The sequence below is a fragment of the Podarcis filfolensis genome (assembly GCF_964270895.1).
Source record: "Podarcis filfolensis genome assembly, chromosome: 3".
In the NCBI taxonomy this organism is placed as follows: Eukaryota; Metazoa; Chordata; class Lepidosauria; order Squamata; family Lacertidae; genus Podarcis; species Podarcis filfolensis.
In genome coordinates this window covers 92,042,791-92,066,134 of record NC_139606.1, presented here as the reverse complement: position 1 = coordinate 92,066,134, position 23,344 = coordinate 92,042,791, and the positions used below count along the sequence as shown (strand labels likewise).

General features: G+C 43.1%; 1 protein-coding gene across 1 annotated transcript in view; it reads left to right on the top strand.

Annotated features, from left to right (window-relative positions):
• Positions 1-23,344, top strand: part of CAPN2 (calpain 2) — a 31,608-nt gene that overhangs the window by 6,446 nt on the left and 1,818 nt on the right. Inside the window, exons 3-19 of the mRNA XM_083605144.1 lie at positions 3,877-3,995; positions 4,847-4,980; positions 5,393-5,561; positions 9,467-9,550; positions 11,977-12,062; positions 12,428-12,502; positions 13,272-13,432; positions 14,626-14,795; positions 15,618-15,629; positions 16,254-16,465; positions 17,933-17,969; positions 18,846-18,911; positions 19,090-19,147; positions 19,268-19,332; positions 20,706-20,774; positions 21,196-21,274; positions 22,059-22,175. Coding sequence (XP_083461270.1) covers positions 3,877-3,995; positions 4,847-4,980; positions 5,393-5,561; positions 9,467-9,550; positions 11,977-12,062; positions 12,428-12,502; positions 13,272-13,432; positions 14,626-14,795; positions 15,618-15,629; positions 16,254-16,465; positions 17,933-17,969; positions 18,846-18,911; positions 19,090-19,147; positions 19,268-19,332; positions 20,706-20,774; positions 21,196-21,274; positions 22,059-22,175 — 1,713 coding nt within the window. The remainder of the gene's footprint in view (positions 1-3,876; positions 3,996-4,846; positions 4,981-5,392; positions 5,562-9,466; positions 9,551-11,976; positions 12,063-12,427; positions 12,503-13,271; positions 13,433-14,625; positions 14,796-15,617; positions 15,630-16,253; positions 16,466-17,932; positions 17,970-18,845; positions 18,912-19,089; positions 19,148-19,267; positions 19,333-20,705; positions 20,775-21,195; positions 21,275-22,058; positions 22,176-23,344) is intronic.

The window sequence follows — 23,344 nt, the reverse complement described above, 5'->3', positions numbered from 1 at the left end:
GGATTTCATGTTGTCACGCACCTCAAGTAGTCGCAGCAAGACCTTACTATTCCAACAAGCATTTTAAGGAAGTTTTCTGTCTCTATTATTATTAACTTTAATTGATTTTATCCACTTTTTGTAATTTTTATGTACACCACTAAGAAACTTCAGGGATTAAGCAGATTCATGTGTGAAGAAACTGTGTCATTCACCAGTCTGCAACATTCCTCTAACCTGCCATTTTCAAAGTAGTGTGCACTGTGGCACTGGTTGGCAAATTCTGAGCTGTTTAAGGCTTTATAAGTCAAAACCAGCACTTTGAATTGGACCCGGAAACTAACTGGGGTAGCCAGTGCAGTCGGACCAGGATCGGTGCAATATGCACAAACCGTTTGGCTCCGGTGAGCAACCTGGCCACTGAATTCTGCACCAGCTGAAGTTTCCAAACCGTCTTCAGAGGCAGCCCTACACATTGCAGTAATCTAACTTTGAGGTTACCGGAACATAGACAACAGTAGTTAGGCTATCCCTGTCCAGATGAAAGGCACTCTGGCATTGTGACATGGAGAGAAAGTTAGGTGTAGCAATCAGTCATTTAACACTTACAATACCTTTCCCCCTTTTAAAATGAAGCTTGTTTTAACTAAGAAGAATGTAGCATTCATTATATTCTTCAGATTGTATGGCTTGCAGTGAGTGTGCAAAACAGGCGGTCCATGCTAATTTGAGACTTACGGTACATAATGACCTGGTTTGCACATCACATTAAACCATAGTTTAAAGCAAACATTAAACCTTAGTTTGAAGCAAACTGTGTGGTTTAATCTGAGTATGCAGTATGCACATTGCTGCTATATGTGTGCTGCCAAAAAGCAAGAAAGTGCATTTTGTTGTGACATCCATACACAGGAAAAGATTCACGAGTCCAGATTTGGATGTCACAACAAGCCAGACATGTTACCCAGTGGCATAGCTGGAGGAGAGTGAGAAGTTTTCAGCAGCATACACCGGCGTGGTTCGCTTACACATAAAACAATAGCTTGTTTTTAACTGTGACTTAATGTGATGTCAAAATTGGGCCACTGAACATTACAGACTAGCAAACTTACTGCACTGTAAAATTTATAAAGCTTTGTGGGTTTAAAAAAGCCCTTCCTTTGAATTAATTAATTAATTAATCTTTTAGGAATTTTTAGATGAGTTTTCTCAGGTTCTAGTATTTTTTATGTTTATGTGTATCTTGTATTGTTGCATAGTTGCATATTACTGCAAAGCTCACTGCGCACAGTGAGTCATTTTAGCAGAATGGTTTTTGCATACAGGAAGCATGCTCAATATTTATGGGGTTTTTTTTCAAAGGATGTTGCTATAGTATCACAGCAATGACCTATAAATAGGCTAGTGTTTCCCCTCTGATTTCAGTAGCAGATATATCTTCCCCAGAAATTAAAACCGCATTTACATTGTAAAAATTCATGTATGCATTTTTCTACAATACTGTGTTGTTGTGCCATGAGGATCTCCTATTTTACTCACTAGAGCGGTGTACGGTTCTAATATTTTCAGCTGGGGAGGTGCTGTTGACAGCACCATCATCACTGCTTGCAATACATATATTCATGCTCACCCTATCCTGCTGTGGGCTTTGAGGTGGAACAGTTTAATATGTGCACAGATTGAAGCAGTTGAGCTTTCCCAATTGCTTCTGCTGATTATGTATTCTTTTTCAAGTGCATCTTTTACTGCCCATTTCTCATGTATCTACTTTTTTTTTTTTTACCATAACCAGAAGATTCTCTTCTGGAAATCTCACAGTAAGTGAAACCACTATAGAAGGGAAGGAAATTCTTGTGCCAAAGCAGCATGCAGGAGAACAGAGGCAAAACCATCAACTTTTTTAAGAAGATACAATAGCTTATATAGGGGGACACACTTGTCAGAATCTGTGCACTAATTAATGCACTTTCCGCAAGACTTGTTTCGGATCTGTATCTATCAGTTCATTCTGGTTTCTGGTATGTCTGGTTCACCTCTTGTTTGGGATCCAAATCAGCTTTGTTAAAAATGAAGTACTTTCCCACCATGTACTGTTACGGGGAATCCAAAAATGCCACAAGAATGAGCCTTAAATAGAAGTTGCTACTTTTTCTGGGTAGCTATCTTGGGTTCCCATGAGAGGCACCTCTTTGTTCAAAGGGGCCCAGCCTGTTTTCGTAATTGCCATTTTCTGTATGTCTGCTGCTAAGTACTTGCCCAAGCAGGGACATGGGTGGCGCTGTGGTCTAAACCACTGAGTTTCTTGGGCTTGCCGATCGGAAGGTTGACGGTTTGAATCCCCGCAACGGAGTGAGCTCCCATTGCTGTGTCCCAGCTCCTGCCAGCCTAGCAGTTTGAAAGAACGCCAGTGCAAGTAGATAAATAGGTACTGCTGTGGCAGGAAGGTAAACGGCATTTCCATGTGTTCTGGCTTCTGTCACGGTATTCCATTGTGCCAGAAGCGGTTTAGTCATGCTGGCCACATGACCCGCAAAGCTGTCTATGGACAAACGCCAGCTCCCTTGGCCTGAAAGTGAGATGAGCGCCACAACCCCATAGTCGCCTTTGACTGGACTTAACCATCCAGGGGTACTTTACCTTTACCTTTTTATTTGCCAAGCATCACTGTTGATGAGCAGTTACTAAAGAGAAGGAGTGCATGATGCAAGCACAGCCACTCTACAGTTGCAAAACCAAGATCTTTATTGGCTCATGGCAATGCGTACTACTATGGACATAGGTGCAGTACCTCTGCTATGTGAGTTTAACTGATACTTTGCTATTTTGTTACTGCTCAACATTGGTGTCCAGGGAGTCCATTGGCCATCCTTACTTTCCGTACTTGCTTCTTGGTAATGGTGGACTAACGTTGGAATTTTCTTGTGAGCTGCTACTTCAGATTCTTAGGACCTGTCTAGCTGTTGGATGATAAGAGATCTCAAGGTGTTTTGATGCACCAGTGGAGTTCATTAGCATTGAACAGTCATCACAGACAGTTGATCTTGACAGTAGAGTTCTGTTTATTCGGTTTGAAAATGCTGAAGTTATTTCCCCCCTCCCCGCCATTGACTTCTTTATTCAGTAATTTGTGTTTTGTTTGTGTGTTTGGTAAACTGCAGTGCTACTGGAGGCACCAAAGGTGAGGAGGCGAGTGTACATTGGCTCTCATCCAGCAACACTGGTTAGCAGCTAACCATCCGATTCTGGAAGGCAGAGCCAGTCTACAGAGCTTCTCTGACTCACAGGTGGCAAAACTATGAAAGATGGAAAAGTCTGCTGGAACAGAAGGGCATCAGTGAATTTCCACACATGTTGGGGAGGACCTTGTTTGTTAATATCATTTAGATGGATCAGATTAATCCAGAATTCTCAAAGCAAGATTTTGCAGAGACTGAAATCAGCTCTTTAAAAACATGTGAAAGTCCAAACATGCTGGTAATTCTGTATTCATCCGTCTTGGGAAAAGCTTATTACTGTTCCCAATTTTTTAAGGAAGGCTTCCCAACTATTCTATGCCAAATATCACTGGTCTTCCAAGACTATGCCCGTGCCCCTGTTGGTGGTGCAACTTGACACCTGGACCAGTTGCAGACCAACTCCCCAGTTGATTTTAAGGGGAGCAGGTAATTAAAAATTGCCCTCCTCACATCACCACAACAGCACAATACATGCTCCACACCCACCCACCCCACCATAATTAGAGTATAGAAGTACAGTACTCTGTCCTGCTCTTATGTTAATCTCTCCTGGTAAGATCAATAGGACTTAAAGTGCCTTACTTTTGCTTCTCCCCCACCCCCCTTTATTTATTTAAGAGCATGGAGACTAATGGGAAATACTTTTGTTTTGCTTTCACAGGAGACTGTTGGCTCCTGGCAGCCATTGCTTCTCTCACGTTGAATGAAGAAGTTTTGGCTAGAGTTGTGCCCAGCGATCAAAGCTTCAAAGACAGATATGCAGGAATATTCCACTTCCAGGTACCACAGATACTGATTTCTGCCTTTTCCCTGGAAGGGTTATGCTGCTTTATTAGCACTGTATTTGCCAGATCAACTGATACCCTGGTATGCATGCAATGGAGGGTAGGGAAGCTTCAGGAATTTGGTTTCTGCAGAATCAGGTGTGAACCGACTTGATCCACCCCTCCCGGAAGAATGTGCACGTTGTACAATTACCCTTTGGACGTTGCTCAAGGCAGTGATTGATTCTTTTGCCTTAAACAACTTTAAAGCTGCATGCTTATCTGGAGGTAATCCTCTCCTGCTTCAAGTTCCTTTTTGTACACCTGAGCTATAGGGATTTTTCTGGGATGAATAGCATTCAGAGTGGTATCAGTCACCCTTCCTCAGCCTGGTGCCCTCAGGTTAATGTTGGGGTCTGACTCCCCAGCAAACATGGCTAGTGATCATGGATGATGGGAGTTATAGTCCAACAAGATCTGGAAGGCACCTGGTTGAGGAAAGGGGCCGGTATTGGTTATATATTTTATTAGAAGATATTTAACCTACTCTTACACTGCAGATAAGGTGGCAAGCTTTTAGAGCTTCAAAAAGCTCTTTCTCCAAACTTAAGTGAAATGTTTGGTGAAGCGAGCTGGCACCAGGCAGTACGCTCTGCAGCGGGCATCCCATAACTTAGCTGCCATCACCAAGAAGTCCCTTTCCTCACTGAGGGCACCCAGAGAAGCGTTGCTGAAGATTATCTTGAAGTCTGGACCATTGTGTAAGGGGAGAAGTTCCTTCAGCTAACCTGGTCCCAAGCTGTTTTCAGCTGTGGTCAAGAGCATGCCTTCTAACACATTGTGGTGATGATGATTATTTGTTTTCAGTTCTGGCAGTATGGAGAGTGGGTGGATGTTGTTGTTGATGACAAGCTACCTACCAAAGATGGAGAGCTCCTCTTTGTTCATTCAGCCCAAAGGAGTGAGTTCTGGAGTGCTCTGCTGGAGAAGGCTTACGCCAAGTAAGTAAAGGACAGCATCAGAGGTGGGGAATTACAGGCCCAGGGGCTGAGCACTCCAAGCCCCTCTGCGTGACCCTTGGGACTCTGCTCAGGCCAAACCTTCTCTTGCCACACCTTTCACTTCATGGAGTCATAATGGTTTGCATTAGGAAGGGATCATTCCTCTTTGTAGCATCAGGGGCCCTAGTCCATATGGATTAATAGTGTAGTTATTTAATATACATGTAGCTAAGGTACATGATCAGATCTGTGTGTCAAACCTTTTGATGTATCCCATGTTGACCTTGGGCTTTTCGTGAATGAAAAAGAAGTAGTAGTGCAGACACCTGATTGTGAGGCTTTAGCTATGCTACACTTTAATTTCAAAGGCCGAGAAAAGAAAGTTGAAATGTCATGTTTGCCTCTTACACAGGGTGAATGGATCGTATGAGGCTCTCTCTGGAGGAAGCACCACTGAGGGCTTTGAGGACTTCACTGGAGGAATTGCAGAGTGGTACGAGCTGCAAAAGCCACCGCCGAACCTGTTCAAAATCATCCAGAAGGCTCTTCAGAAGGGCTCTCTCCTGGGATGCTCTATTGATGTGAGTTAGTGTTGTTTTCTTTCCAGCTGTCCCACGTTCTTTTGTGCATGCAGCAACTGGAAGGTTGCTTTAGTTAGGGGACTGTGAGGTAGTACAGAATTCCAAACCTCCAGGTAGTGCACAGGGACTGGAAAATTCTGAGCCCTTCCCCTCCTATAAGAATGGCTGGTGTTAATTTGAATGAGACTTTAGGGCAAAAAAGGCTCCCCAAAGAAGACTTCTTACCTCTTCAATTGTGTATGTTAACATCCCTTTGCAACAACTGAGCAGCGCAAAGGCAGCTGCAGCTGCTCTTTAGTGGCTGGGTGTATTTTCACCTCGTAGTTGCATTTGAGCAGTTCTTTGCTGGGTCCCAAGAGTCCTGCCTCAGTACACAAAGGGTCTTGTGGCATCTGAAATGCTAACAAATTCTAGTAGGGCACAAGCTTTCATGGACTAGGGTTCCACTCCATTAGACGCTTCTAAATCAGATTGCTTTTTAAAAGAATAAAAAATAAATAAGACTGAGCTCTGGCTACCCTTTTTAAGAATATACCTGCACACACCTTTAATTTCCCTGTCTGAAATAAGTCCCCAAATGTGTGAAGGATCTCTTTGGAGACCTCCACCATGTAGCTGCAGACAACATATCTGATTCCAAGTTTTGTGTACACCAGGGCTGGGGAACCTGCCCCTCCCTCCGGATGTTGTTGGACTCCAGCACCCTTCAGTCATGGCAAGCATAGCTAATGGTCAGGGATGATGGGAGTTGTAGTCCAGCAACATCTAGAAGCCAGTGATTCCTCATCACTGAGGCACGTTATGTTGCATGTACATTGCTCTCCTGTGGAATTAGGTTTCCTCACTCACTTCAGTGCAGTTATTAACTCTGCACATGCATCCCTATAAGTTGTTTCCAGCATTGTAATGAATGAATGAATGCAGGTGAGAGAGCTGTGAATGTGAATCAGAACTCCCACATAACTTAAGGGATAATGCCAAGGAACCATAATCGTCATCTACATTTTGGGATGCTCCACCCTGCCCCTAATGAAGTAAGTTAGGCTGAGAGATGATAGCTAGCCTTCAATCATCTGGTGAGCTTTTTTTGGATCTGATCTGTCTTCTCAATAACCTTTAAAGTGGAGGGTGAGGGATTGAATCTATAGTGCAAGTATGGGGAGTGCTAAACTCTTGCCACCCTCTTCCTGCTTTTGCTTCCTGTTGCTCCTCTGCCCCAGCGGCTTTTTCCTCATGGCCAAATTTGCTTCCATTACTGAAGCCCTGAAGAAAACAGCCTGATGACGGGGCACAGGCTGTGGAGTGGGGAGCGGCAGGCAGGGCAGGGATCTGCACCTCCTTACCCATAAATCTTCTTTGTGCTTTAAATCGCTCACCCTTCTGTGAGTGATTATGGGGCGATCTTTCAAAAACCACAGGGCATCTGCCTTCACATGTCATTTCACCCTGGCTGCAAAACCAACTAGTTTTCTCTAGCCCACGCCCAGCATTCTTTCTTTTTTCCCCCCCAGACATCTTTATTGAAAGTTGAAAAGTACAAAATTATATGTGCACTAAACATGGTGAGACGTAAATAAAAGAGAGAAAAAGAGAAACAGCACCCGTGTAGAAGGGAAAGTAAAGGGGGGAGGGGGGGCCCCGAAACTTTATACTTTACAAAGTTGTTATTGTACTTCACCGGATCTTAACCTATTACAGTATTTGTAAGAATGGATTCAAAATATCATCAAATTTGTCCATGGCAAGTCTGCATTTATATGCAAGTTGTTCATAGGTTGCGAGTTTGTATAGGTCTTCAATCCAATCATAGTAGGGAGCGGCATTATTTTTTTTTTAATTCATCAGTATAAACTTTTTGCTGTGGTAAGGGCACAGAGAGTCCACTCATATTGTCCTTTTGTAAGGTTCCATGTGCTGGGCATATAATTCAAGAGGATATTTTGCTTCGTGAATGTAAGGTTGTTCTGTACAGTTCTGTTGATAGTTTCAGTTACCTTCTGCCAGAAATCTTTCAGTATAGGACAATGAAAAACATAGGTTACAGAGAAGCATTATCCCTGTTGCATCTGCAACAGTTAGATACCTTAGGTCAGGGGTAGGCAACCTAAGGCCTGGGGGCCGGATGCAGCCCAGTCGCCTTCTCAATCTGGCCCACGACAGTCCGGGAATCAGCGTGTTTTTACATGAGTAGAATGTGTCCTTTTATTTAAAATGCATCTCCGGGTTATTTGTGGGACCTGCCTGGTGTTTTTACATGAGTAGAATGTGTGCTTTTATTTAAAATGCATCTCTGGGTTATTTGTGGGGCATAGGAATTTGTTAATCCCCCCCCCCCAAAAAAAAATTAATCCGGCCCACCACATGGTCTGAGGGGCGGTGGACTGGCCCACGGCTGAAAAAGGTTGCTGACTCCTGCCTTAGATAGCCCTTTTTTAAACAAACATAATGGGGTCCACCCCTGGCATTCTATCCCTCACACCACTCTGGATTCAAAATTTCTGGATTGTGGCAGATCGAGTTCTTTCAGATCTGCAAACCAAAGCATCAGATAGCAGATGGCCAGACATGAGTGGTGCAGAGCCCCCTTTGTCTTACAGCTGCAGAAACCGGTCTTAGAGGTTGCATGCATTTCAGACTCAAAACTGAGAAAGCCTTGCTGGAAAAGGGCCAGTTTGGATAAGTATTCAGGTGGGCAGAGGCTTGATAATGTAAACAGTATTTCTGTAAACAAAAGGCTATCACTCCAGGAAGGAGCTTCTGCCGGAGGCTTAAGGGGGCTTGACTATAATCCCTTGGTTTCAAGATAAAATAAAAAGACAGTGTAATAAGACCCAAGGACAGGAACTCAAGGCCAAGAATGCAAATCTTTAATAGATAAAATATATTTGGAAGACACACAGCAAAGGCTAAGTATTATCGGTATGGTAACAGGCTGCAAGTAGCTCCCTGGGATGTGGGGATGCTATTTTTGTTATTTTTCAGAGAAGGAGGGGCAAGTTGTTTAGAATTCACTTTCATAGTAGCACCTAGCAGGGCAAACAGCCCAGTCAAAAATTAAGTAATACAACCTTATAGTTCCCGGAAATTCCTGCCTCTGCTGGCTTCTCATTCTCAGCCTTCACAAGAAAACTTCTTTCATCTGAGGACAAAAACTGCATCCTCCCCCCCGCCAACGTCCCCCAGGCTCTGATGCCCTGATTCATTCTCTGTGATACCTAAATCCTAACTGTAGCAGAGTGAACTGACTGTAATTTGCACTTCCCAGAAAACACATCTAGCCTTAAAAATCCACACTTCTCCAAAGGCTGTGATGCAGCACAAAACATGGGCAAAGATGTGTGTGTGTAAGGAGAAGCTGCTTACAAATGCATATACTAGTGAAAAGTAGCATACAGAAGGCGGAAATTGCCTGAAAAAATGTGTATATTAAGAAATTTGCATTAAACATGTATGCAACTAGGAGAGCAATTTTTTAAAGAAATTGCATTCAAAATTGCGTTGTTTTGTCAGGTTGCCCATTCTTAAGGTTTGAACTGTAAATAGGCCTGAGAGCCAAAGATGCATACAATAATACTGTTTATACGAGATGGAAGAGAGTCTTCAGAGAGGGAGAATGCAATCAATTGTTTCTCAGAGGCAGTGAGAAATTTGGCAAGCCCCAGCACCTCAGCTGACACAAGCAGAAGTCAACAATTTAGGGCAAGGGGCAGTGCTGGTTCGTATTCGCCAATTCCTCTTGTCAAAGACCAGGGTGCAGAGTATGAAGGGAAAAAACGAGAGGAGCTCATGGAGCTGTCGAGCCCCCTGCAGGAGTAATTGCCGCTGTAGCATTCAGCATGGCACTGGTGCTTCAGTGAGGGATTGTGTCACCACAGGAGCGGTGATATTTCCGTGTGTGTTTGCAGATCACAAGCGCTGCTGAGACGGAGGCTGTCACCACACAGAAGCTGGTCAAAGGGCATGCATACTCTGTTACAGGTGCAGAAGAGGTAAGCTCTCCATCTTGGGAAATGGCAAAATGTAGTGCACTAAGGATATGATAGCATTTTGGGCCAGTATTATTTCCTATGCATCTGAGATATTATCTGTGAAATGTTTGAACGTACTGCCCTCTTGTGGCTATGAAATCTCCCACCAGCCAAATTTTGCCTTATTAGCCCTCTTGAAATGCTAAGAAATATTTACTGTGAGCTGTATCACATGTTGTCAATTAGTGAACCCACAATGTGCTTAAGTTTCGTTTTTCCAGAAAATCACATAACATATGAGGAGTACACAAGCATAGTGGGGAACTGTGTTTCCCCCTGGCTCCATCACAGGGTACATCTTATAGCCAAGATGGGGAATCTTCAGTCCATGCCCACCAAGAGGTCCAGTTTGGTCCATGAGGCCATTTCCCCCAAACCACACTCATCTACCAGCTGATATCATTGGTGGGTGGAAGGAGAGGGTTTAATCCTGCAGAAGGGAACAGGATTGGGCAGCCAAAGCAGCAGGATTTAATCTGCTCATCATCTGAGCAGCCGTTAAAGTCCTTTGCAAAAGCACTCTTTGAACAGCACTATGCTTATCCTTTAAACTGAGGTGGGAGAGGTGCCTGCTCTTCCCCAGCCCCACCCACTTAGAGGAGACATGCAGGACTGCTTCAAAAGCACTTTTGCAAAGGGCTTTTAGACAGCTCCTGCACTTGTGTTGCCCTGGAGGCTTCTAGTGCAATTAACTGTTGCCCCACCAGCTAGGAGCACCCCATGTCATCACCTGCACTTATCCCAACGCAAAGTGGTGCAGATCCAGGCACTGAAATTCATTGTTCACCACCTCTCTCTGCCAGCTCAATGGCCTGTTGTGAAAGACAGATCACAGTTTGGAAAGGGTTAAATTTATGATGGATAGCAGGTATGGTAGAATGAGAAAGAAGGAAAGGGAAAGGGGGGTAATATATAATAATCTCAGCCCTCTCTCTCGCTAATAACTTCATTGATCTTTGGAAGACACCCAGAGTGATTATGCTGGAAGCATCCCTGCCCTTCTGATTAAAATGTTGTCTAAAGCTGACTCCCTGGCAGGCTGTACAAAGGGCGGGCATGATAATGAGCTGTTGGCAGACTTCTGATTGCAGCTGGCCTTGGATGCTTTGGCTTCAGCATTTCCCAGTATCAACAGTCAGGGGGAATATGCTGCTCCGATTGAGAAGGGAACTGAATTCTGCCTCTGAAGCCTCTCCAGGATGTTCCAAGGGGCTTCTTTTATTCCAGACCACTAGCCAAGCACTGCGGCTGCCCTTGATACTGCTATTCCCACAACTGCTGCCATAGTGCATATGATGCACAGGTCTTTGCAATCTGTTCCTCACCCAATTCATCCTCATAGCAGTGCTGTGAGCTACGTTCTCTTAAGGCAAATTTCATGCAATGTGTGTTATGCAGTTTGGCACTGCAGAGTTGTTGTTGTTGTTTTTATTTTTAAAAAATCATAGTTGGGGATGGTGGGGAGCCAGAGTGGTTCCATGGCACACAGAGGGGCTTTGGGAATCAGACACACACACTTACTATTTCCACTGGGAAGAAGGCTCCCATTAGTGCCAGTTCCAATCAAAATAGCCAATGTGGAGGGGGCTGCTTAAGATCAGGACCATGGGGGGGGGGGCAAAAGGGTTAACGTGCCCCTGCCCTCAACCACAGCTCACATTTTTTATCATTTACCTAACCTATCATGTCATATTTCTTTGGATTCATATAATGGACATTCCTATACATAGTATATTAGATTTTCTGTGTTGCCCCACTTCACACAGCCCATTGGGTGAAAAAGACCTACACAATATTCCAGTTGGAATATTCCCACATCCGCCAACTAAATGAGATTATGCCCTGGGGAAGCAGCTCCCCTGCCATTGTGGAAGAGGAAATATGCAGGGCAGCTAACCGTGCAATCCTGTACATGTCTACACAGACATAATGGTTGACTTCAATGGGACTTACTCCCACGTACCTGGAGGCAAACCCCACTGACTTCAGTGCCACTTACGTTTGAGTTAGTACCGCACAAGATTGTGCAGCTTGTCGCTTACATTGCAATTGCTGCACTTTCAGTTCAGAAGTCAATTCTGAAGGTGAAGGCAAGAAGGCCGGAGAATAACATGGAAGAGTTTGGGAAAACCATTGCTCCTTTTTTTTTTTTTTTTTTTTTTTGCATGATGTGACTACTGGTCGATCAAAAAAAACCACCCCGTATTCCACAGGAAATAACAAGTCTTGATGCAAAAGACATTTAACAAACAATAACAACCCGGCAACAGTGCAGGCTTATTCAATATAAGCAGCAGGTTTCTCGGCATAAAGAAAATGGAAAGCACCTGATTTCTTTCCCCAGTTCCCGTCTGATAGTGAACTTAACATTTTTCTAATCCTGCCAGGTGAATTTCCGAGGCAGCCTGCAGAAATTGATCAGAATCCGGAACCCCTGGGGGGAAGTAGAATGGACTGGAAAATGGAACGACAAGTGAGTTCCAAGCCTGGAGGCCAGAGCTGTGCATTTCCAATAAACCACATTTGGGCGCAAAGTTTCACATTACAGGTTGCCAAACTCTAAAGCGGTGTCACTGCAATGACTTCTTGAAAGCAGCCTGGCAACTGTAAGACCTAGATCACAGATGCATTTTCTAGCACTTTAATGAGCCTTTTGGGAATCTTTCCCTGCTTCAGTTAAGTGCATTCCCTCTGCATGTAAGTTATGCTTTTCTTGCTTTAAATGCTGCTGCATCTGTCCCAGCAAGCATTAGCGGTGGTTGGGGGGGGGAACGAGGAATTCTGGAGAGGCCACCTGCTGCTCTAAAGATGGACATTAAACTGGCTTTATGTTTTTAGCTGTCCAAGCTGGAACGGAGTTGATCCTAAAGTGAGAGAGAGGCTCACGCAGAGACATGAAGATGGAGAATTTTGGTAAGGATGAAACATAATGAAGCAGCTTTACATGGAGTTCATCTCGCTCAATATTTTCTCCACCGACTGACCGGCAACAGCTGTCCAGGATGCCCCTGCCCCACCTGGAGATGCCAGCAATTGAACTACAGCCCTTCCCTAACTTTCCAAATGGAGGGGAAGACATTATGAATACTGTTCTAGTGTACTGAAAGCTGACATACTTGCAGCCATCAAATTGTAAATGGATCTCTGGAACCAGTTCTGATTGGAATACACACAGACCCAGTATAGAACACCCAAAACATTGTATTTGCTTTGCTATATTTAGTTTTGTTTCCCATATAATAAAAATGAATAATAATACCTAAAACACCTTGATGGCTGGTGGAAAATTCAGAGTTTTTCAAACTTGAGTAAATGGTCTGTAGCAGAAAGATTTCAAGTGGGTGATCTTTTTTTAAAAAAAGCATTTCTTCCAACTGATGTTGCAGCTTGCCAATGGAGCTTGCCATCATGTTGTCCAGAGATTGTTCTGGGGGCAATTGATTTGATAGAATCATAGAGTTGTAGAGTTGGAAGGAACCAAGAGGCTTATCTAGTCCAGTCTGCTGCAGTGCAGGAATCTTTTGCCCAAGGTGGAACTCGAACCCACAACCCTGAGATTAACAGTCTCACGCTCTTACCAGCTGAGCCATCCTCCAATCCTATAATACAATTGATGGGAAGAAGCATATTGGGATCGTCTTTTCTTAGTAGGTTTTTTTTTTCCCCTGCCACTATCCCATAGGATGTCGTTTAGTGATTTCCTGAGGCATTACTCCCGCCTTGAGATCTGCAACTTGACTCCAGATACACTGGCCAGTGACAAGTTCAAGAAGTGGAGCCTGAATTTGTTGGATGGGAACTGGAGGAGAGGATCCACCGCTGGCGGATGCAGAAATTACCCTGGTAAGTCACTCTTTGGCATAGAAGTAGCCAGCCTGGTGCCATCCAGATGTTGTACTCCAGTTCCTATCACTCACAACCAGCACAGCCAATAGTCGGGGCTGATGGGAGTTGTAGTCCACACCAGTTGTAGTTTTTTTCTGGAATTTCCTAACAACATCCAAACAAAATTATATAGAGCCCTTCTACACCAAGACTTCAGTGTTTAGGCACATGTTCACTCAGGTACCCACAAAGCTTCTGAACCCCCACCATCACCACTGCCCTCTTGGGACTCAGCTATACAGCTGCAAATAAAACGTTTTAAGTGTGTTTTAAGTGCAATATACAATGTGACACTAGATGGCAATGGTGAGCCTTATGGAAAATTCATTCTGTTTTTAAGAAGTATTTCCAGAACAGTTTTTATATGTGTCTGGATTTCAACTTGGTCTTGGCCCAGGGATGAGCAGCACACCCAAGCCACAGCAACTGCTCTATAAACAGCAGAGGGGAGGCAGTGGAAAGTGGAATCTGTGTTGTGAGGAGTCATGAAGGAAAACAGAAAGCTTTGTTTCCCCAGAGAGCAGCGGAGGTTGCAGAGGTAGAAGGCAGATTTATTGAGCATAGTGAGTTGGCATGGTGAAAACAGCTTGACTGGGGGGGGAGGGAATAATCCTGGATCTCAATGTTTAAGATCCTATTCGGAAGAAAATTTATATGAAAGCTGCATGGCATGGTAATTTTTTCAAAAATCACCTAGAAAGGCCTACAAAGTCTGTGAATCTACAAGCTTTACTTTGCAAAACATCCTCTTCAGTTTAGTCAAAGTCTGTTTGGCCAAAGTAAGTGAGGTCTCTGCACAATGCCTCCTGTTCAGTCTGCAATATCAACTACCAGGAGTTTTGATACCACTGACCTTTGTGGGAAAATAGGCCTGTCACATACTGTCAAAAATGGTCCACCGATTCTGGAACCTGACCTTTACTGGAATGCAGAGATTCAAAAAAGGAGCTACAAGCAGCTGCACCCCATGTGAAAATAATTCTGAAGCTTCTTTAAAGAACTACATGTTTAACATCCTTAAAATGAGCGTGGAAATCTGAAGTGGAAGGGGCTGTATCTTCCCAAACCAGGAAGACGGCTTTGTGCCATCAGCACAAGCTGAGTCGCTGTAAGCTGAATATGGTTTCAAGTAACCTCCCTTCTTTCATCAGATACATTCTGGATGAATCCTCAATATTTGATCAAACTTGAGCAAGAAGATGAAGATCCCGATGACCCCGAGAGAGGCTGCACCTTCCTTGTGGGCCTGATCCAGAAACACCGTCGGAAGCAGCGGAAGATGGGGGAGGATATGCACACCATTGGATTTGCCATCTATGAGGCAAGCTCCTTGTTGCCGCTTTCCTTTCTTCTTTGCAAACAGAGTCATTACTTTTCAGGGTCAAAGCTGACATGTTCAGAAATGCATCGCGCATGGGTTGCGTAATCCATAGATTGATGGTGGCTTATTGACAAAATGCAAATCTCCCTTTACCATTAAAAAATGGTTCACCAAATGCATGTTCGTCGCTTATTTGTGTGTAGTGATAGTTTGCATTTCTGCATTAGCCGTCATAGACATGGCAGCTAAAACATGCACACCATCTGATTCGAAATGCTTTTTCTGACAGTGGAGTGTCAGAAAGGCATCAAGTGATTAACATTCATGCATAAATCAGCACCAAAGACAAAAACAGATCCTGCTTGGCAGGGGGTTGGACTCGATGGCCCTTGTGGTCTCTTCCAACTCTATGATTCTATGATTCTAGATGAACATTATCTGGTCTACTGCAGCCCTTTAGGGAGGTCATAGATGTTGAAGACTACTAATAGAAAAATGGGTTGTCTTGTTGAATGATAATACCTGGGCCAGCATTCCCCAACCTATTGCCTTCCAGATGTTTCGGACTAAAGCTCTCTCATCAGTGCCTGCTAGCATGGTCACTGGTAAGGGATGATGGGAGTTGGAGCCCAAAACATCTGGAGGGCACAGATGTTGGGAAAGGCTGATCTAGATTCTAGAATAATACATACTTGCAACATTTACAAGGAACAGAGCATGTAAAGATTCTCCCAGTTAAAAGAGTTGTGCACAAGTGGCAGATGAAGCGTTGTTGAGTGTTGTTGATTTAATGTACAACCTTTTCTTCTTGCTTTCCCACAGGTACCTCCACAGGTATGTGCAACTTCTGTGCAATGGAACATGTGTTCCTGGTCTAAGAATGTCCTGAGGATGGGGAGCTTGCAATCAGCATTTAAAGAACTATTTTAAACCAGATGTTTAAACTTCCAGAAATGTATGTCATTTAACATGCAAGTTTTGTCTTTCACCATGGGTGATGTAAGCACATAGAATTTTACAGCCCTGTGTTAACTTTATTTGCCAAAGGTCTGCTTTTCTTTCCCTGGACTCTGAAGCCCTTAAAATGCAAATTTTCCTCCAGCACCTTTTAATCCTTCTGTGATACCTCGTCTCAACTTTATCTCAGTTCTGATGTCTGGTTGCAGTTGTATGGTTTGCTCTCGATTTACCCCTCCCACTGCCCCACCCAGAGGGCTGTTTCAGCTTTTGATCTGGGCCAGATGTTCTGAGGGACACCTCTTTCTGGCTGAGCTGAAGGTTCTTTTCAAGCCAATAGCACTCATCTTCTATGCTTCAATGTATTTCTCTTCCCATGTAACATTCTTATATTCGTAATCATTAACTCAGCTATTTAGAACTGTGTAGCGTTCTAATGGCCCTTCAGTTGCATTCTGAACTGGAATAATACCGTTGCTTTTGTTGTTTTCTCCGATGAAGTCTTCCGGCCAAACAAATGTCCACCTGAGCAAAAACTACTTTCTAACGAACCGAGCGAGAGAACGATCAAACACATTCATCAACCTCCGAGAGGTGTTAAATCGGTTCAAGCTTCCCCCAGGAGAGTACATCATTGTGCCATCCACTTTTGAACCCAACAAGAACGGGGATTTCTGCCTCCGAGTCTTCTCAGAAAAGAATGCAGATTCACAGTATGTCACTGCCTCTACTCGCCCTATTTTTCTTTGTTTCTCCCTATCTTGAATGGTTTTATGAATCTCAAAGCACTGGGGGAACCAGATTGCTTCAGGATCATGTTGTGCATCCCATTCAGTTAGACAGTCTTATCTGGTGAAAGTTAAAAGGAAAGAGGGCTGTTGTGTGATGGTGTTTTCCTCCCAGATTGGTGCTCCCCAGGTGTTTTGGACTACAACTCCTGTCAATCCCAGCCAGCATGGCCAATGGTTAATGGGAGTTGTAGTCCGACAACATCTGGAGAGCACCAGATTGGGAAAGGCTGGACCAAAGGACTTGAACAACGAAGTAGGTTTTACTTTATCCTTCATTCCATGGGGCCTAACCAGTCAGGTTTCAAGGACTGTTGAGACATCCTAATTTTTTATCTGCCATTACAGGAAATTAGTGAGGGTTTTCTATAAACCACCCATAATTATTTTGAGTGGTATATAATTACTCCTAAGTAATGTTAAACAGAGAGAGGCAAAACTTGAACCCACCGTGTAACGTATGTGATTTAGAGTAAGCTCCCCAGTACGCCCTCCCTTTCATCAGACCATGTTTCTGGGGACAGAGGGCTACAAATCCACACAGATATGTGAAAGAACCTTACAACCATGTTTTATCATAGTTCCACAGCATAAGATTTTGGTGCTACATCCATCCTTTTGTCTGTTTTTCAGTATAATGTAAGTCGTCCTAGGGTTTTTCCAAACATCTGTCCAGACAAGCCATAAGTGTGGCTGTGTTATATGCATTTTGTCTGTGGATAATTCTCAAATTGTTTTTCTTGCCTCTTCAATGCATCAGGAACTCATGGAAAGTTTGGTACTCGTTGCCTTTACAACCCTCCATCACCTCAGTCGCTTTCCCCTTCCCCTTCCAATCACTGTCAGTGCTGAGAAGAGCTGTGCACATTATAAATGATTTCACTTAAAATGCTACTCAGTGAAAGTTGAAGGTAAAATACCTACTGCCCACCTAGGCCAGGGATGAGGAACATGTGGCCTTCCCAGATGTTGTTGGCCTCAAACTCCCATCAGCCCCAGCCAGCATAGCCAATGGTGAGGAATGATGGGAGCTGTAGTTCAGCAGTCTCTGGTGGGCCACAGGTTCCTTGCCCCTGCCTTAGGCCCTCACTCAAAGAATTAATTCTGTGTAATGTGCACAAAAAATGATCCCTAAGTTTCCAATGATCTGCTTCATTTGGATGTACCTGAATGTTACAAAACAGATGTGTACCTGTAGTAGCTGCAGAGAAACTTTTCCAGATATTAAATACCCAAGGAACCTTTAGAATAGGGTAGGGAACCTATGGGTCTCCGGATGTCGCTGAATTCCAACTCCTAGATTCTCCCCACCCCTTCTTTAGAAGTTAAAATGTCAATCTAAGTCTGCTTGCATGAAATAAAACTAACAGCAATTCCTCTGCTCATTTTTAGAGTTGTTGATGATGAAATTGAAGCCAATATTGAAGAGGTATGCTGCCTAATATGAAAACTTGTTTTTGCTGACGGCAAAGTGCTACAGGCAAAAGAGAGAACATGCGCTTGCTTTCCAAGGTTGCTGGGGGCGTTTTCTGAGTGATTGTAGAAGATGCACAAAGCTTTTAGGAGTGATTATGCCGTCATTAACCTATTGACTCATAGAAGACAGTTGTTGCTGTTGAGGGCCCTGAATTTTGGAGCTTGCAAACCTACATAGAATAGAAACCCAGGTCTACAGGGTTGCCTGTTGGGGCAGGGTCTGATTTTGGATAGAACAGCAGAGCTGGGAGAAAGGGTTAATCCTGCCTACACAGAGAGATACACACTGTGTTGCCAGCCCTGATTCACAGGTTTAATGTACCAACGGCTTTGGTCCTCTCCCTCCATTATTGAGGTTGTCCGTATATTTTATCACAATTAGGGCTTCGTTCTTATACTTTAATTTTCAGTACTAAGGTTAAAATGTTAACCACATCTTTTTTAAAAAAAACACCATACTGGAACATTGCCCTCTATGCACACATTTCTGACATTGGATTTGATAGGCTTTTCTGTACTTCATTGCAAATAGTAAAATGGGTTTCTTATATTGAACAGTTTGTCATCTTTAACACTGTGGTATGAAAAAAAGCAACCTGAGATTCACTGGAGGGTTTATGCATTATTCAGTCTGAACAGAATTCAAACCAGTCATTGAGAGTGAAAATTAAATTTTAATTCGTTGCCCTAGCAAAAGGATATGTATATATACACATATCTATGTATATATTTAATATAGCCCTAGAAGAGGAATCTGTTTGCTTAAATATTTGACGGTTACTGGGTCAGAGACCTCTGCTGATGTTTCCCCTGCCATTCATTTTTCTAGAAAGAACTCACAGAAGATGAAATTGAACCCAGTTTTAAGAAACTATTTAGGCAATTAGCTGGAGAGGTGAGTAGCATAGTTTTCCATCAGGTTGGGGGTCCGTGGCTCTTTACAAAATGCACCATCCCCAAGAGCCAGAATTCGAAAATGCAGAACTAGACCTGGGATAACATGATGATTCCCAGTGATAGTAGAGGTGATCATTTAAAGTAAGCCATTTTGCTTGTTCCTTCCATGCCCACAGGATGCTGAGATCTCCGCTTTTGAATTGTGCAACATTCTGAAAAAAGTCATGGCAAAACGTAAGTTCCTCTCTCGCAGTCCTGTGAACATCCACAGTTCCCCATGAAATCAAACATGAATACTGAAAACAGAAAGAGTACATTGTTTGTGTGTAATAAGTGTGTTGTTTTTCTTTGCAGGCCAAGATATTAAATCAGATGGCTTCAGCATTGAAACATGCAAAATAATGGTTGATCTATTAGACGTATCCTTCTTCCAGATCTACATTCTTTCTGCTTACAGGGCCAACATAATAGGGGAGGGATTGGTTTTTGGTTTTTTAATACCTGTGACATACTTTGTCAACATTCCCTTTGATGAAACACCTTGTTGTTATGAGATACGTGCTCCCACCCACCTAAGGGAGACAATCGGAATCTGATTCATTCACAACTGCAGCATTTTTGCAGGTATCTAATATCTGAAGGGGCTTTATATGGATTAGTGCTGGGACACGAGTTTTGTATGCAGGCAATTTAAGGATTTTATCTGGCCTCCACTTGTACCACAGTTACCATCATACCTCCAGCTGACACCTGGAAGGTGCTCTGCTGGTCAGAAGAGACAATACTGACCTAGGTGTAGCATTGATATGAAGTAGCCCGTATAAATAGTGTCATAATCAGTTATTAATTTATATACTGCTACATGCCAAAATAGGTTCGTTCTTTCTGTGTGTGTATCACAAGATACACACTGTTAAAATATAAATATCCATATACACAATAAGACAGTGCCATTAAAACAATACAGTGATAAAAGCAGGAGACTCGGGTTGAGAAATCACAGGGATGCCAAAGGCAGGATGCCAGTACAGAAGGGCCTCTTACATTTCAACAGGGAATGTGTTCCAGGCCACTGGTGCTGCTAGTGAAAAAGCCCACCTCCATATCACCATAAGCCGATAATCATCATACCGTGGCAAGAGTTCCATTGGTTGAACTCAATGTCCTCGCTGGTCTTTTGGGTAACCTGGGCCCAGAGTAGCTTAGGGCTTCATATGAAAGCTAGAATGCCTTAAAACTGGCTCAGTAGCTAATAAGCAGCCAGTACACGTCCCTCAGTACTGGTGTGATATGTACCAACTAAGGGGCACTACTGTGCCCATGGCATTCTGCTCCAGCTGCAGCCTCTGAACCAGCTATAAAGGAAGCCCCACACAGAGCACATTGCAGTATTTCATAAGCATGAGGTTACCCACATGCGAGTCACAGTGGCAAAGCTATCCTTGTCCAGGAAACGGCACCGTTGACTCACCAGCTGAAGCAGATCATAAACACTCTCTGCCATGGAGGCAACCTGGGTATTCACAACACGCCTGATAATCTGGTAGGTGTCAGGAAATTTGGAGTTCTAATCAAGTTTTGATGCTGGTTGCTTTTTAAACATGTAAAATACATCAGGGAGTTTACCAGTACATAGGAAAAAGAATCTAGAATGAGACTGGCATCGTTCTCTACCCTGATTTTCAAAAATAACCACTTGCCGAAATATACCCCGTTTTGAAAAAAGCAAAAAAAAAAAAAAACCAATTAGGTTTGCTTTGTGAAATCGAAATATCCCTAACTAAAAAAAAAGACTGATGGTAGCGGCAAGCTGGGACTAAAGGAATTTAATGTACTTTGGACAAAGATTCAGAAATACCAGGTAAGAAGACATCTTTAAATGAAGACGTGTGGGAGACTTCTGTTACCTAAAACATACTTTGGCATCTAAGACTATGGAAGTGTGTTAACCTTCCTGGGACCTGTTAGCGCAGATATGTATGAACAGTGGCCTTGTAGTGGTTACTGCGATCAAGGTGTATAAATGCACCATTAGCAGTAGCAGTGCTCAGTTATGACACTATTATTAGGTCAAGTTTATGGAGCGCAAGAGTAACTTTAAGAAAGACAGGCATAGCTCTTTAAATTCATCCCAGAAAAAAACCCGCAAAAATGGGAGTAGATTAAAGCAATGGAAGGAGCATTTTATGGCATCATTGCGAAGCACAGAGATTGTTTTGTAGAAAGATTGCTCTGCTTTGAAGTGCTGTCAGGCCTCTAACTCTGGGTTTTGTGTTCTGCAGAAAATTTATAGGGACATGGATGTCGATCGCTCTGGAACCATGAACTCCTATGAGATGCGGAAAGCCTTAGAAGCAGCAGGTACCTCTTATACACTTACAGTAAAGTTCATAAGTTTATTGTTCTATCCAAAGGCCATAACAAACTTACATTAAGCAATAGTATGACTAAGATAATACAAAACATGTAACCGTAATAGAAAAATCTGCAAAGACGTTGCCAAGTTCCTGAGAATTGAAACGGTTTCCCTTGCGCATCTCTGACAGCTCGATTTTGCCCTTTTAAAATCCAGTTTGCCGACATCCTTATGTAAGAGAGAGAAGTTAGCAGAGATTCCAACAAACTCAAATCCAGCTTGAGTTCAGATTAAAGCTCCGAATCACCAATTTCTAGCAATTTTATCCAATTTCTTTTTTTCTTGCAACCTGTGCATAGAGGGACACACGGTGTGCTAAAAAGCTATTATTGTCACATGAAAGAAACCAAACCATTTCTGCTGGGGTGTGCCTGCTTGCTTGTTTGTATAAGAGGCAGGCTAACAAATCATGAGTCATGTTTTCCTTCTTGTACAGTCATCTTAAACAAAGGCAGCTTGGGCTTTATACAGCAATAGGCTTATTAACAGAAAATTGGCCTTATTCAGGGAGCAGGCACACATTTCTGCTCATCATCCTGGAGACAGCATAGCCAGTTTAAAAACCAACAACAACCAGCTAAGATATGTAGCTTCCAGTGCACAAACCTTATGTTTATTTGGATCAGGGTTTTCTAAAATACAAAATGGTTGGCAACCCCTACCATGTGTTTGGTCACACTACCTGAGAATGCACCTGTGCCAATGAGATTCTGCTTCCTTGTGCTGTAGGTTTTAAGCTGGATTGCCAATTGCACCAAGTCATTGTGGCTCGTTTTGCTGATGAGCAGCTGATAATCGATTTCGACAATTTCGTTAGATGCCTGATTCGTCTGGAAACTTTGTTCAGTGAGTATCTCACAGCCGCAGCATCCATTTTTATTAAGATCTCCATCCTAAAACCATGTTATGGATTTTTTTTTAAAAAAACAACTTACTGTATTTCCAGCGGTTCAGTGGGGGGAGGGGTTTGTCCTGTGTTTCTACACAGCAAGTTCCTGTGGTTTCTTCTTCCTTCGCTGTAGTCTATTCACTTTGAGCCTGTGGACAGTTCTATCTTTAAATATCTGTATAGTGCTGTACGTGTTTAATAATAATCTATGCCTGATGGCATGCTTCTTATGGGTGCAGTAAGGTTTTTCTACGTTACATACAGTTGCACACATCAGGTTGGCTGCAATTTCATTCAGTGCAGAGTCCATGTCAAGCAGCTTAGACATTTTTTTCACAGTCCTAGTGCAAGATTGAGCTCTTCCCATATCAACTTATACATGCAGGTTGAAGGTGTAGTTCAAATACCATTGGCAAAGCAGTGGCTGCCGAAACAAAACAAAACAAAACACCTCACCTGTGCTGGCAGCTCTATGATGCTGTTGTAATGTCTGCCATTACAACACTCCCCTGCAGGAAAAGCTAAATTAGTCACCTTCTGAATGTATTTTTGGCAGCACACAAGGCACTTATTTTATTTTCTTCCGTTATGAGTCACTTCCTATGAAACGTCTCAAAGTGATTTAACAAAAACATTAGCAATGAAAAAATATATAGAATAAATGCTTGCCCAACACGGCTTCAGTAATGACAGATGATATGGGCCCACATGGGAGGAGGCCATACTGCAGCTTCTTCCAGCCACATGGCTGGCTTTTGGGAGGGGGGTTGTTGGCATGGAAAGAAGTAGGTCTTCTTCCACATGGCCAAATTATGTTCCCAGTTGTTTGCTGTAGTGCAGAGGCACAAGCAGGAAGGGAGGTACCATAATTGCCCTTCTCACTGCAGGGAAGCCAGATGAATGGACTGCTCAGACAATTTAATTGCATCTTAAGGTGTGAGAACGAGTTCAAGATGAAATAATCGAGAAAAGCAAAAAAAAATCAAATCCTTCACTAAAAACCATATGGCTCTTCATTTAAAAAAAGAAAAATGCAAAGCTACAGTAGTCAGCCTTCAAGTATATATTGCGATCCTCCGACAATGAATGCTTTTTAGTATGAAATAATTTAAGTCTTTTTTATTAT